We start from the raw sequence: 13660 nt of genomic DNA on the forward strand, positions 1-13660 counted from the left end.
CCTTCAGCAATCTGACCTTTAGAGATAACTTTAACTCCAGCTTTAGGGAAGCAAACAGAAGTCACGCTCAGTGATGGGTCCAGGTGAACTCAGGCAGCACCAACGTGATCTGTCCTCTGATGGCCTTTGTGTTCAGGGAGAAGCTTGGACCAGAATGTGTGCCTACCATCTCATCCATGAAAATCTTAATGCACGCGAGAACACCGGAGTGATGGAAAATAAGGTCCAGCCAACAAGACCGTAAGGAGGGCCACCCTGCCCCCTGACCACAGTGTCCCAGCCCTGCAGAGGAATACAGAGTGTGACGGTCCAAAGGTGCTCTTTCGCTGGGAGAGATCAGATTTACTTCCTGCCAAACAAGCATCATTCAAATCCGAATGTCAACCGCTCTCCTTCCCCGCTTCTGAAAGAACCACGTTATTTATTTAGGCTTTGGTTTGGGGCTCTCTGTGGCAACCTTGTTTGGAAGAGTACCGGGCATGCTGGTACACGGCGCTCCAGGGGAGAAACGGCGCCAGGAAGGCTTGTCTCGACACATCACATTGGCCGCTAACTGTCTCCAAAGGATCTCAAAACATCCCGCTTGGCCAAAGGGTATTTTTCATGACTTTCATCCCCACCTGCCCAGGCCTTTCAAGTGGACCCTGATCCTGAAAGCATCCCCCAATTTCAGAACCTTGTTATTTGCTACTATCCTTGACCACGAGCCACTTGCATGGGCCTGGCATCCACCTGGTACATCATCATCTAAACCAGGGGTCCGTCAACTTTTTTGTAAAGGGTAACAGATAGTAGATATCCTTACTTGTGGGCCATTTGGTCTCTGTTGAAACTACTCAGCTCTCCGATATAATAGGCACTGAAGTGGCCATATACAATAGATAAATGAATAAGCATGGCTGTGTGCCAATAAAACTTTATTTATAGGCACTGAAATTTGAGGGTTATGTAATTTTCACATGTCACAAGATACATCTTTATTATTTTCTTTCAACCATTTAAAAATGGTTAGCTTGCAAGCAGTACAAAACAGCAGGTGGGCTGCCAGATTTGGCCTGTGGGCCATAGTTTGTCCACCCCTGTGCTGCACGAGAGCGAGACAAGCTCCCCCACTAGCCACACCCCTAGCCCCAGTCATTTCACTGCCAGTTTCTGGTTTAACGTTTTGTCTTTGCCTTTTTCATTCCCGGCTCTGGCTACTACGGGGTGATGGCCAAAATGAACCAGGAACTTCTGTATTTTGGTTAAATCTAAATACACTTAGAAGCAACCAAAGGGCTAGCTAGTCTCATGGGGAATAAAGACCAGGCCAGGAAGGAGTCTAGGTTTCTGATTTCCTCTCCTGCTGCGTTAGTATATGCACAGATACAGTTAGCCTTTTTCCAGAAGAGGCAGCAAGTCAACTCACAAAACAATGTGAAAAGGCAGCTCCTATTCTGAATAAAGGCTCTGGCCATCTTCTCCCATTTAAACTTCTACAGTACGATTAGCAGCAATGAGAGATGCCTGTAGTCGGCCAGATTCCCTGATGAACTTCCCCACAGAACGGAGAGAGCTTATTTCAACATTTCCAACCCTGTGTGGGAACTTACGCTAACTTCACAGCTCTCGAAGGTTCGTCGGGACCGCCCCTGAACAATTTACAATCACAATCCTTGGACAGCACTGCTTCAGGCCTCCTCTATTTTTTCCATGTGATATTTCCATTTGTCACGGTACCAGTTTTGATTTGCTTATAACGACGTCACATGCAGAGCCAGAGAGGAGCTTCCCTTGCAAGAAACCCTTCCAAACTTTTACATTTTTGGTCTGGTCTGCTTTTTTTTAAACTGTGGTACTTAAACCCTTCACCAGCTTGGCTGGTACAGTCCTGAAAGCATTGAATCACCCCTTAAAGCTCATCCAGGGCATTGCCTGGCAGTATTTATGAGCAAATGCTTGTTTTAAAAGGGGAATATAATTAACATTGTACATCAACTATTCTTCAATAAAAAAAATAAAAGGGGAACATAACAGGTTCACTGTTGTAAACATAATTTCATGATTTAAAAAAATTTTGATCATTATTTTCACTGACTTTAAACTTATTTTTTTTTGTTTGTTTGTTTACAAAAGTGGGGGAGACATGGTCCTAGTGAAATTCACAATTAACTAGCAATTTCATGAATAAGTTTCTTCGGTAAAAATGACAATTATAAACACATACACGTACATATATTTTTCTTTATATCTGTCTCTACATCTATGTCTGTCTACATCTAGATTGCTTGATCGATAGATAAATAAAAGAACAGCTAATATTTGAGTGCTATGTAGCAGGCACTGTGTTTAGTAAAATCTCACTGAATTCAACTCTCACTTGAGAAAGGGATCATTTGTCACGCCATTTACAGACCAAGAAAACATTTCCTCCTTTATTCTTAATTTATAAATCCATAAATCTGTCCCTTTCCAAGTACATTATGCTGAGGATTTTGACTTGTAAGCGATGCAGGCAAGATTCAGTTAAGTGCCGTCAACTAAAGAATTAGAGGGAAAAAGAGACTCAAGAACACACAACCCAACAGAAGGCAGTATCCTGAGTCACAGGAAGAGAGAGAGATTACTTACCTGCAAATGTATTTTAAGCCTAATTCCGTCACTAAACTACATACCCTAGAATTCAAATTTGCAAATAAAAGAAATCCACTGCCTTTTATTTCAAAGGTCCCGGGAGGATGGCAAGTGCTGCTGGAGTTTCCAGATGATTGGCACTGACTGCCCTCATATCCACTGTCTTCTGTAGCACCTCACGTGACCTGTGAGACAGGCCTTGGAGGCCATTTTGAAGCCCCTGGGACACCGACACAGCGGCCAAGTTTGTTGGTACTGGGGCTGCCACAGTTGGTGTGGCTGCTTCAGTGGCCAACATTGGAACAGTGTTTGGCAGCTTCATCAAAACCCCCGGAAACCCTGAGGAAAAGAGGACACAGAGGGGCCCCATTCCAGAATGTCACTTAAGACGTGGAAGGCTTCTGTAGTCCTTGCCCAGCCAAGTCATTTCAAGGCTTCCAAGGAATGAAACGTGAGAGAAGATAAACTTCGCTTTCATCTTCAAAAACATCAAAAAATAAATAACATCAAAATGCAGGCTGGATAAGGACGACTCCAATGTGCATACATAAGTAATAGTGCATTAATCGGTCCCAGGGGATTGCTCAAGCTCACTAGACTTTATTTGCTATAAAACTGGGGACATGGGGCAGAGAGGCACTCAAGGATTCCAGCCAGAAAGAATCTCTGTCCCTCTGCATCACGTGTTAGTGCTTCCTTCCTTTCTCAGTCAAGAGGAAAGACGTGGAATTGATCAATTTCTCAGGCCCTCTACTCCGTGAAGCTCCACTGAGCCCTCTTAGCTACCTTGGCCAGTTTATAGGTGCCAAAGCCAGCCAATTCACTGAAATATCTTGTTTTAGAAAACCCAGTAGCTATTATGTACCTTGATCCATGATCTAAGTCTTATTTCCTCAGCTATTGAAATCTTAGGAAGACCTTTTACACCCACTAGGATGGCTATAATAAAAAGTATGAACAATAACAAGTATTGGCAAGAATATAGAGAAAATGGAACTCTCATACACTGCTAATGGGAATGTGAAACAGTGCAACCATTTTGGAAAACAGTCTGGCAGTTCCTCAAAGGTTAAACACAGAGTGACCATATGACCCAGCAATTCCACTGCTAGGTATACAACCAAGAAAAACGAAAACATGCGACTACACAAAACTTGTACACAAATGTTAATAGCAGCACTGTTCGTAACAGCCAAAAAGTGGAAACAAGCCAAATATCCATCAACTGACGAATGGATAAGCAAAATGTGTACTTATCCACACAATGGAATATGATTTGCCAATAAAAACGGAATGAAGTACTGATATACGCTACAACATGAACGAACCTTGAAAACATTATGGTAAGTGAAAGAAGCTAGACACAAAAGGCCATATATGATTCCATTTATGTGAAATGGCTAGAACAGGCAAATAGCAGATGGGTGGTAGCCAGGGCTGGGAGAAGCGGGGAGTGGGGAGTGACTGCTAACTGGGACAGGCCTTCTTTTTGGAGTGAGGAAAATGTTCTGGATGGTGGTAATGGTTGCACCATCTTGTGAATATATACTAAAAAATCACAAATATACAAAAACAGGTTCTCAGGAAGAGAAAACTGTTTATTAATAGAGTACCACCTGCCAGAGCTGAGCTAAGCTCCCACGGGCAGCCCTCATGGTAAGACCGTGACACTGGTGATAACCAGTTTTACAGCTGAGGAAACGAAGGTCCAGAAAGAATCCAGGACTTGCCCGACATCACCCAGCTATAAGAAATAAACCAATCCAGTTCCCTCCCAATCCACCATCCATTGTCTTCCTCCTGGACGGCATAAGGCTGCAGCCTTGTTTACTTAGACCATTTCCCAGCCATGTGACCCTTAGGAACCTCAAGCAGACCCTCAAATTCCTGATCTGTAATAGTGGTCTCTGTACCTAGCCCTCCTAGAGCCTCAATTATACAGTACAAGCTAGCAGACCAACATCTTGTTTCCAGAATGGGGCCTGGGTCCTCAATCCTCAGCTGTTCAAGTCTGTCAGATGGTTTACTGTAACTGCACGTTTTAGTTTCCTATGCGTGGCATCAAGGAACTTCCCAAAACATCTGGTGGAGGGGAGCTCCCTGAGGTAACAAGGGATGGAGAAGCTGAGAGGAGAAAAGGGTACCCGGTTCTCAGGGAATCCACCCAATGCCCCTGAAGGCCTGACTTCACCGTGCTTCTCCATCCACGCATCGTTTCCAAGTTCGCCACCAGCTAGACCTTGAGCAGCCTCTCGAATCACCCCGCTTCCGGGCTGGAGACAGCAGCGTCAGGAACCCCTCCTTCCTCACCAAGATGCCTGCGACTTTTGGTTCTTCATGTCTCGATGACAATCACACTGTGTTTCTACTCATTCCCATTGTTTCCTTAAGTCTCAGGGTGGGAGGTGGGCTGAGCTAAGCGGGGCAGGGGGAAGCCTTATGCTCCAGGATTCTTACCAAGCCTTGCCCGTGTCGGTTTATTTGGGGTAGGTATGAAAAAAGAAGTAGCTCCCATCCTTCTCATGGACCACATTACCTTCGTTCCCTTGATGACAAATCTAATTCTAAAACTAAAATGGCCAACAGCTAGGAGTATAATCTACCTTGTCTATTTACAAGATAGCTTACATTGTAAAAAGCCGTAACCTGCTCCTTCAGCCTCAAAAGTATAGAAGATGTACCATGGATTTGCATGGATGTGGAGAACCAGCAAGTCCTTCCCGCAGCCTGGCCAAGGGGAGCCCATTGGTGTAGATGGCCAGAGGGCTGCAGAATAATCTTCCTGAACACATGTGACTAAAGGCTGCTTTCCCTTTTTTGTTTAATTTTAATTTTTTTATTGAAGTATACTTGATTTACGACGTTATCTTTTTTTTTTTTTTTGGCTGTGCCACGCAGCTTGTGGGTTAGTTCCCCGTCCAGGGATCGAACCCGGGTCAAGGCAGCGAAAGCGCCGAGTCCTAAGCACTGGACCACCAGGGAATTCCCGTGTTATCTTATTTTTTAAATCCCATTCTTTTGGGTGGGATTATAACCCTGTCCTGATAATAAATAGCACAGGAGATTGGCAAATGCACAACGAGGGCTGAGGCCACGCTTCAGTTGGCTGGTGAGACCCTCACTCTACCACTAATGGCCTCAAACAGAACAAAGATGCCACCTTCTTTTTTTTTCCCCCCAGGAGAAATATTTATTTATTTATTTATTTTATTTATTTATTTATTTATTTATTTGCGGTATGCTGGCCTCTCACTGTTGTGGCCTCTCCCGTTGCGGAGCAACAGGCTCCGGACGCGCAGGCTCAGCGGCCATGGCTCACGGGCCCAGCCGCTCCGTGGCATGTGGGATCTTCCCGGACCGGGGCACGAACCCGTGTCCCCTGCATCGGCAGGCGGACTCTCAACAACTGTGCCACCAGGGAAGCCCGAGAAATATTTATTTTATTCTGAACTGAAAAGTTGAGTTCTGGCCAAGGACGGCACTTTTTAACCACCAACAGCCCCAGAAGGTTCTGAGAGCGTGGCTGAAGTTCAGAAGCCGGATTGTTTTTGTCTCCTTTTCCTGGTGTTGAGGCTGGCAAGCGAATATAATGAAGCCGTAAGAGTCACAGATTCACATTTGTTAAGAGGCCAAAAAAGCCCTTTCCCTCTTCAGATTCTGGGTGGCATGGAAATAAGTAAAATTATTTTGAAAGTTTGTTCAAGTTGTCTTTTTGAGATTTTGAAGCAAATTCTACATCATGAGGAAGGCAGCCTAAAAGATTTCAAGGTGCCCAGTATCCAGACCTTCTGACTATCTCCCCTCTCAATACCTCCCAGCCTTAGAACAGCTGCCCGTTTGCAGAGCTCCCTCCGATGCCATTCATGTGCTCCTCTGGGAGCGGCTGGGTCCCAGAAAGGAACACGGACTTCCCTGGGGTCCCAGGGAGCAACGGAGCCAGGACTTGAACCAGCCTCTTCTGATTTTCCATTGGACCCACCTGTTGCAGGTACTGCTGGTCGCAGACAACCCCTCTGACAAGCCACCGTTTTTAGCAAAGAACAGACCTCCCCAGCTCTGCCTTCCTTCCGCACAGTCACACCACGAGTCTGCACCTCCGAACACGGGAAACCATTTGGTAAGACACGAGTATTAAAAAAATAAGCTGCGTGACATTTATTTTGTCTTGTTAACATTAATATCTGTAGAAACATTTTTATTGTCAGTATAAAAATTAACAGGCTTTATTAAATACTTTCTCCAATTTCATAGCACGTTAAAAATCAGTGTCATCTCCATTCATGCTGCATGGCTACAGCAGAGTGAGTAGGTGTTTCGAAAGCAAAACACAGCACTTTCATATAGAATGGACAGCGTGGCAGTATTCTGACGTTGGCATTACGTGGGATTCTTTTGGTGAGGTCCTGCTAGGCGGAAGCAATTCCTTAAAAAGGTGGAAGGATCCCCCAATCTATCAGCAGAACAACTCGGTGTTTCCATTTCCTTCGACGGGACATGAAGATTCCGAAAGGCTTCTCTGTCGCCAATGAATCTGGAAGCCATTATGAAGATTCGCCGAAGAACACAGGCTAATCTGATCAACGTGCAACTCAGGGGCAGAAGGCCAGCTGCCGGAGAGCAGAACACTCTGCTAGCATCTCAACGAAGGGCCCTCCTTGAGGAACGGACTAAGGCATCTTTTTAAGAGAACGGTGGTACCATTTGTCTTGGCGAGCCCAGTTAAACGTTTATGGGCCCAATGACAGAGCTGCACCAAAACAAAACGCCTTCTTATTAACGAGTCCTCTTTAACGTGGGCATCTAGGTGGTTTAAGAGCAATCATCTGACAGCAGAGTTGAAACACAAATAAATCAAAACTTCATTTTCCCCAAATCAGTCCTAGTTTGTAAATATTTCTCTTTTCAAAGGACCTGATAACTAGTTAAGTCCAAGCAAAAGGTTAGCTGGTCTGATGAGCTGCCGGCATACAAATGCCACTTAAATTACCAAAAAAAGCCAAAAAGAACAACAAAAAAAACTATAAACAATTGTTTTGTATATTACCAATTCATTAATAAATTAATGTTACACCATTTTCCCTGAAAGCAAAAGTATTTTTCCACCTCTGCTCGGTGAAAATTAAGAAATTCTGTGTAAGAACAGCATTTAGCAAATAGCTATTTAAAAAAAAAAGAGAGAGACAGACCAATTCTCTAGGTGCATTGGGACATCCATTTAAAATCAATACAAAAAATAATTCCTTGTAAATATATAATATATATTTATACATAATTTGAATATATTTACATACATCCAGCACCTATATACTGCAATTGTGCTCTATAAGTATGTGCTGACATATATTTTCTCCATTTATTACAAAATTCACAAGCAATGCAGAATGCATGTTTGCCTTGAGTCTGGCTGGTCCACAGCCAGCACCCACAGTGGGTCATCAGAACGTTATGGCCCATGGCAGTCCATTGCCCCAGAAACATTCTTCTTCTCCTGGTGAAGATTACAAATTCTTTACACGTGTGCGGATTACTTTTCCAATTATTTACTCCTCTGATGCATATACACACACAAGCCAAGACAAAAGGCTCCCAGAGGCAGGGCCTCCCTACTCAGTACAGCTAGGTTCCTGGTGCCGCCCTGTTTGCGGACGGGGGGACAAGCCCATTCATGTTTTAACACTGCCGTTTCTATGTGGATACTGAGGAAGACAGGGTTCGTAAGGCATGGGGTCCGGAGAGAAAACAGAATCATCTCCCGAAGAGCAAGAACTCCTTGTGTCAGGGTAACTAGGTGAATACTGTTCAAGAGGCTGACTGAGGTCCAAGTATTCCTGAAAGAAGGGAAGAGAGACGTTTTATTTCATCTCGGGTCAGGATAACAAGGTGAATACGGTTCGAGAGGCTGACTGAGGTCCAAGTATTCCTGAAAGAAGCGAAGAGAAGACTTTTATTTCAAACGCAGGCTCTTGAGACGTTGGTATGGGAGTTGGGACAACATGGGGGCACCCCCAGCAGGTTGAGACCTGCCCACCCCGGCTTCCACAAAGACCACCTTGAGACCCCAACTTTATCTCCTCTAGGCTGCCCTTCACTTTTCTTCTCAAGCCATCTCAAATGAACTATCGACAAGTAGGGAACGTTAACACCCAGCTGAGCAGTCACCTCGACGGGCGCAGACCCAAAGACCTGCTTGTTAGACCGCACGGTTCAAATCCGCACCCAGCAAAATGGAAAAAACATAAGATGTCGTGGATGCCCGGGACCCCTTTCCATAGCTGAGACCATGAATATTTATTTCACGAATTACATTTTACTACTGTAGCTTCCAGGATAATTTAAGGGGAATATGTCTTCATTCAGCAGGTAATTTCACAGATGCAATTCATTACTCTCAGACGCTCTCTGAGTTGAAAATGTAAACAGGTTCAAAAAAGGCTTGGATATACTCTGTTTGTTACATCCACAATGGACTGTTGGAGAACAGTTTAGGAAAATGCAGGTTGCGTTTTAACGTTTTGAAGGTTTGAAATTCAAAAAGGGCTCTTCTGCTCCCTGAAGTATCCATCGGTGTTGCTGTCAGAAAGCCCACCCGATGGCCCCTAGATAACATTGCTTCCGACTTAAGACAGGGTGAGAGCTTACTGCCTGCTCTTGTGTGGCCCGTGAGCTAAGAACGGTTTTTTAACATTTTGAAATGGTTGGGGAAAAAAATCAAAAGAAGAAAAACATCTCATGGTATTAAAACTATGTAAAATAACTAAATTCACATTAAATTTAAATTTTAGGGTCCATCCAGTTTTATCTAAACACAGACATATTCATTTACACATCGTCCGTGGCTGCTTTCCTGCTACAATGGCAGAGTTGAGCGTTGCTACAGAAACCCACAAAGAGGCCCATAAAGCTGAAAGTTGACTGTCTGGCCCTTGACAGAAAAGGTCTGCAAAGTATGAAAAGATTTCTAAACTGGGGAACTTCTGGGCATCACTGCCTCAACTGGGCTAGCAGGTTGGGGTGCTTCTGCTCACACCCCCAAAAGCCAAGGAGAATACTATGACACATGGTTTTGCTGAAGGGGGGCAAAAAGTGCAGACCACAGCACAACCAGCCTCAGTGTTATCAGAAAAGAGCCCACAGAATGTTGGCGACCATACATTTTAAAAGACAAAAAAACCCAAAAAAACAACAAAACCCAAACCACCCCTGTAATTCATCACCAGGTTTGGCAAGAAAAAGAGTCCCCATCCAAGAATGGGGGATGTGTCGGTTCCAACAACATCAGGAGGAACTGCACAACTGGAAACAAACACGCCCACCACATCAAAAGAGAACTTTTTTGCTTACAATGATAAAAATGAAATTTTGTCCTAAATGGAACCAATTTTCTCCAGCATATGGTAATGATTTTCAGAAGGAAAGAAACTTCGATTTTTATATCCGTTAGACAATATGGCATTCCGCTTTTTAATTTTAGGATGCTAGATGTAAACTTCAGGGTGAAAATGGGCCCACTTTAAATGTAAATATATAAATAAACAGCACAGAGCACGGACACAAGATCATTAAAATGGAACTTTAGTGCTTTCCCAGTTTCTAACTGAAGCCATAAATGTTCAGATCTGATAGGGAAAAAAGAAAAAAAACTAGGGGTATCAGTGGATTCCAAGTCTAGGGTTAAAGGAACTTATACTAGAAACAACAATTTTGGCAGGAGAAGAAAGTTGGTGTTTTTTTTTTTTTTCCCTTGAACTGTTCCTTTCAACTTCTGAAGGTCAGCTGTATTCATTTAAATGCAATCTCTCCCTTTATCAGCTACAGTCAGACACACAGATAATATTGCTGGCTTAAGGCTTCAAATCACAATATTTGATTATTTTTTTAAAAAATCAGTCTGAAACTATTAAATGCATTATTTTAAAATAAAGGTATTCTTTTCCTTCTAAAATATTTAGGCAATTTTAACCTTTTTTTGCTGTTATTAAGACAATTGTAGGGTTTTTCTCCCCCCCCCACCCCCCACTGTTTGGAGGAACACTATTCTACATCCTCATTAAATATCTCTAATTCATTCACTAACAAGTTCTCCCTATTGTGGGGTTTTTCTGGCCTTGATGGGTTTATCATCTTTCCTGCTCAGACAACTTTGTTTCCACAACCAGATATGACTCTCTCCGCATGGTGAAGCAGCCACTGACATGGCCGAGTTTGGACAATGAGTGACAAAAGAGGGTTTCTTTTGTTGATATAGATTATAAATATTTTCTAGAAAATAAATATTTTAACAAAAGGTATGAATTTTCACTTAAAGATCCTGTAAGTCACTCGTTAAAGGAAACTCTGTGTACATTTACGCTGTGACCAGGCAGGGTCACATCATTATATAGAAGCTGGAATGTGTCATACAGAAGCTGTGTCATGTGTTATATAGAAGCTGGAATGGCACAACTTCAATGCATCCCATCAAGCTCATCAGTAACGGACCATCAGCAGCCCTCACAGTAATGACCAGCAGCCCTCACCGTAATGACCAGCAGCCCTCACCCTAATGACCAGGGCAAGGAATCCAACCAGCACAGAAACCCCAGCTCCTTCCCACACAAACCCAAACACTGCAGTCGGGCATTTCTTTCCTCTCCCCATCCCCCTACATATACGCACCCTGGACCCACCACCCACATGCCACAGTGAGGGGCAGCCTCAGGTGGGGTCCTCTGTCTCTGGTTTTGTGAGACAGAACTCTCAAGATGTAGTTCTGAGAAAAGTCAGGATTTGGGAGGAACACACAGGTTCACTCTGTCTGATCCCTGTGGAACAAGGATAAACTATACCCCAGAGTCCAACAGGGGAGGCTACATTTCAAAAACTGTGCTGGTCTCCCAAGCAAGGACCCTGGGCTTCTGGAAGGAGGTTCTTACCTCATTGGTTGTGAGTGTGAGAATTCGATCCAAGTCTTCTACCAACTGCTTGAAGGTGGGTCTCTGTGAGGGCACCGCATGCCAACAGTCTCTCATCATCATATACCTGGAAGAGACGGGTTTCCTTGGTGAATTAAATCCCTAAGTACTAGGGGGCATGGCTATAAGCCAGTCTTAATAGTCAATGTGGAGAGATGTCCTCGATTACGAAAATGTATCAGAACTTCCCTAGCAGCTAAATTAGGGGGTGGGATCCACTTTGCCAAAAGAGGCACTGCTTGATTCCTCTGAAAGGCACTTGGATTTACAGAAACATCACGTTAACCAAAACGTTTTAGGAAGGTATATATGCCATCAAAAGAGACACTCCCATGAGTTTTCACGGCTGACTTCTGGTATCCCTGTGGCAGTGACTTATAATAGGGTATCACATTTCCACGGCACTTTTGCACACTGTGGGAAGAGCCCTAGAGGAGCAGGCGGGAATCCGGTCTTCCCTCCCCACACGCCCCTGCCTGGACCAAAGCTGCTCTACTGTTATCTGCCTGACACTCTGAACAAAGGTTCCTCAGTTTTAAAAAACTGAAGTTTGAAAACTACAACTTTAAGGCAAGGTTCTTATGAATTAATCTGCTGTCACTGGGCTGTACCTTCACTTCCTGATTAACTCTTGGATAGGCCTAGGTTCCCAGGCCTTATCTTGAGGATGGGTTCCGACAGACCCTCTAAGGCAGCAAAAGCACCAGGAGTGACAAGGAACACAATAAAACGCAAGAGGGAGGGGATATGGGGATATATGTTTATGCATAGCTGATTCACTGTTATAAAGCAGAAACTAACACACCATTGTAAAGCAATTATACTCCAATAAAGATGTTAAAATAAATAAATAAATGCCTTTAATATAACATACTATAAAATGTGGCCATTCATCAGATGTCCACTGTACACCGAAAAGCACTCATGGGATTACTGACATAAAATCCCGTGAAATGATACCCAAGAGACCGCAGTCTCTGGGACAATCCCTCTTCTTAGTCAATTCTGAGGGTTGGAAGGAGAGACTCCTTTATAAAGCACTGACGTTACTGCGCAAGACCCATGTCACCAACACAATGTAATTCCACTTAAAGTGCGGGGTAGGTTTTGCTAGAAACCAGCTCATGGTTTTAGAGTCAGATCGGGTACCCCTAAGGATGGCACCTGGACAAGTTTTTAATTCTCTGCACTAAAATATGGGTAAAATATAGGTAACCAGACGCTAGTTCATTCGCCCTGAGGAATGTGGTTGAGGTCCATAGCAATTTTCAATGGTCACAAAGAGGCTGCAGAAGCACCCATTCTCCACTACTCGCTGTGCAGGGGCCAGGCACAACCCACGAGGAAAGGGGGCAGCCCCAGGGCTTTTGAGCTTGTGTATGCGGGAAGCCTGATGCACCTTCCTGTCACTTTGACAACAGCAAGGTACAGTGCAGTGGCCCAGGAAGATCACCGGGCTCGCTGTGTGAAGTCGGGAGCCCTCGGCCGGGCAGCCCGACACCCTCTGTGGTTTAAAGCTCGCTCCATACACCTCAGAAGGATGCTCTTTCTTTTGGACAGTCAGGGCTGTCCATGGAGCTCTCTATCTCAGTTCCAGGACTGGGCCCAGAAAGTTTCAGCAATTCTTCTTCTTAGGACATGTTTAAAAAACCAGGGGCCTTAGAAAACCAAAGTATCCAGGAGAAGCATCACTGGCGGGCAGGGGCTCCTGGGGCATCGGGAGAGACGACGGCCCTTACAGTTCATTGGTGCAGTTTGCCGGCTTATCCATCCTGTGCCCTTCCTTAAGCAGCTTAAAAAGTTCCTCCACGGGAATCCCTGGGTAGGGCGAGCCCCCTAAAGTGAAGATCTCCCACATTAACACCCCGAAGGACCAGCTGCAAAGAAGGGAGAAAGCAGCATTAGTAATCCATCTGAATCACAGAAACCTAATCACGCCCAGTTAAGAAAATAAACGCCCACTTACTTCTTACATTCAAAGACAACTGACCGGGGCCCTCCTACAGTTCATCCAACTTGCCCCTTCCTGCCCCCAAAGAGCATCCCCAGATGACAACGAGAGGCTATTCTGATGGAATTTTCCATCAACAGACAAG

The 13660-nt window shown here is 44.3% G+C and overlaps 1 protein-coding gene across 11 annotated transcripts in view; it reads right to left on the reverse strand.

Moving 5' to 3' along the window:
* Window positions 1-5652: 5652 nt before the first annotated feature.
* Window positions 5653-13660, reverse strand: part of FGFR2 (fibroblast growth factor receptor 2) — a 105029-nt gene continuing 97021 nt past the window's right edge. For 3 of the 11 annotated variants that reach the window (XM_089898248.1, XM_089898250.1, XM_089898249.1), the window contains 3 exons: window positions 13304-13441; window positions 11526-11631; window positions 5662-8441 (listed from right to left, as the gene is read on the reverse strand). In XM_089898248.1, coding sequence (XP_089754374.1) covers window positions 8277-8441; window positions 11526-11631; window positions 13304-13441 — 409 coding nt within the window. In that variant the 3' untranslated portion in view covers window positions 5662-8276. Of the gene's footprint in view, window positions 8534-11525; window positions 11632-13303; window positions 13442-13660 lie in introns of all 11 variants that reach the window. The other 8 variants (XM_089898255.1, XM_089898254.1, XM_022568586.2 and 5 more) reach the window with 5 other exon arrangements.

This window comes from Delphinapterus leucas, chromosome 16 (assembly GCF_059928025.1).
Source record: "Delphinapterus leucas isolate spDelLeu-1000000601 "Yukka" chromosome 16, BTC_Dleu_Yukka2, whole genome shotgun sequence".
NCBI lineage: Eukaryota > Metazoa > Chordata > Mammalia > Artiodactyla > Monodontidae > Delphinapterus > Delphinapterus leucas.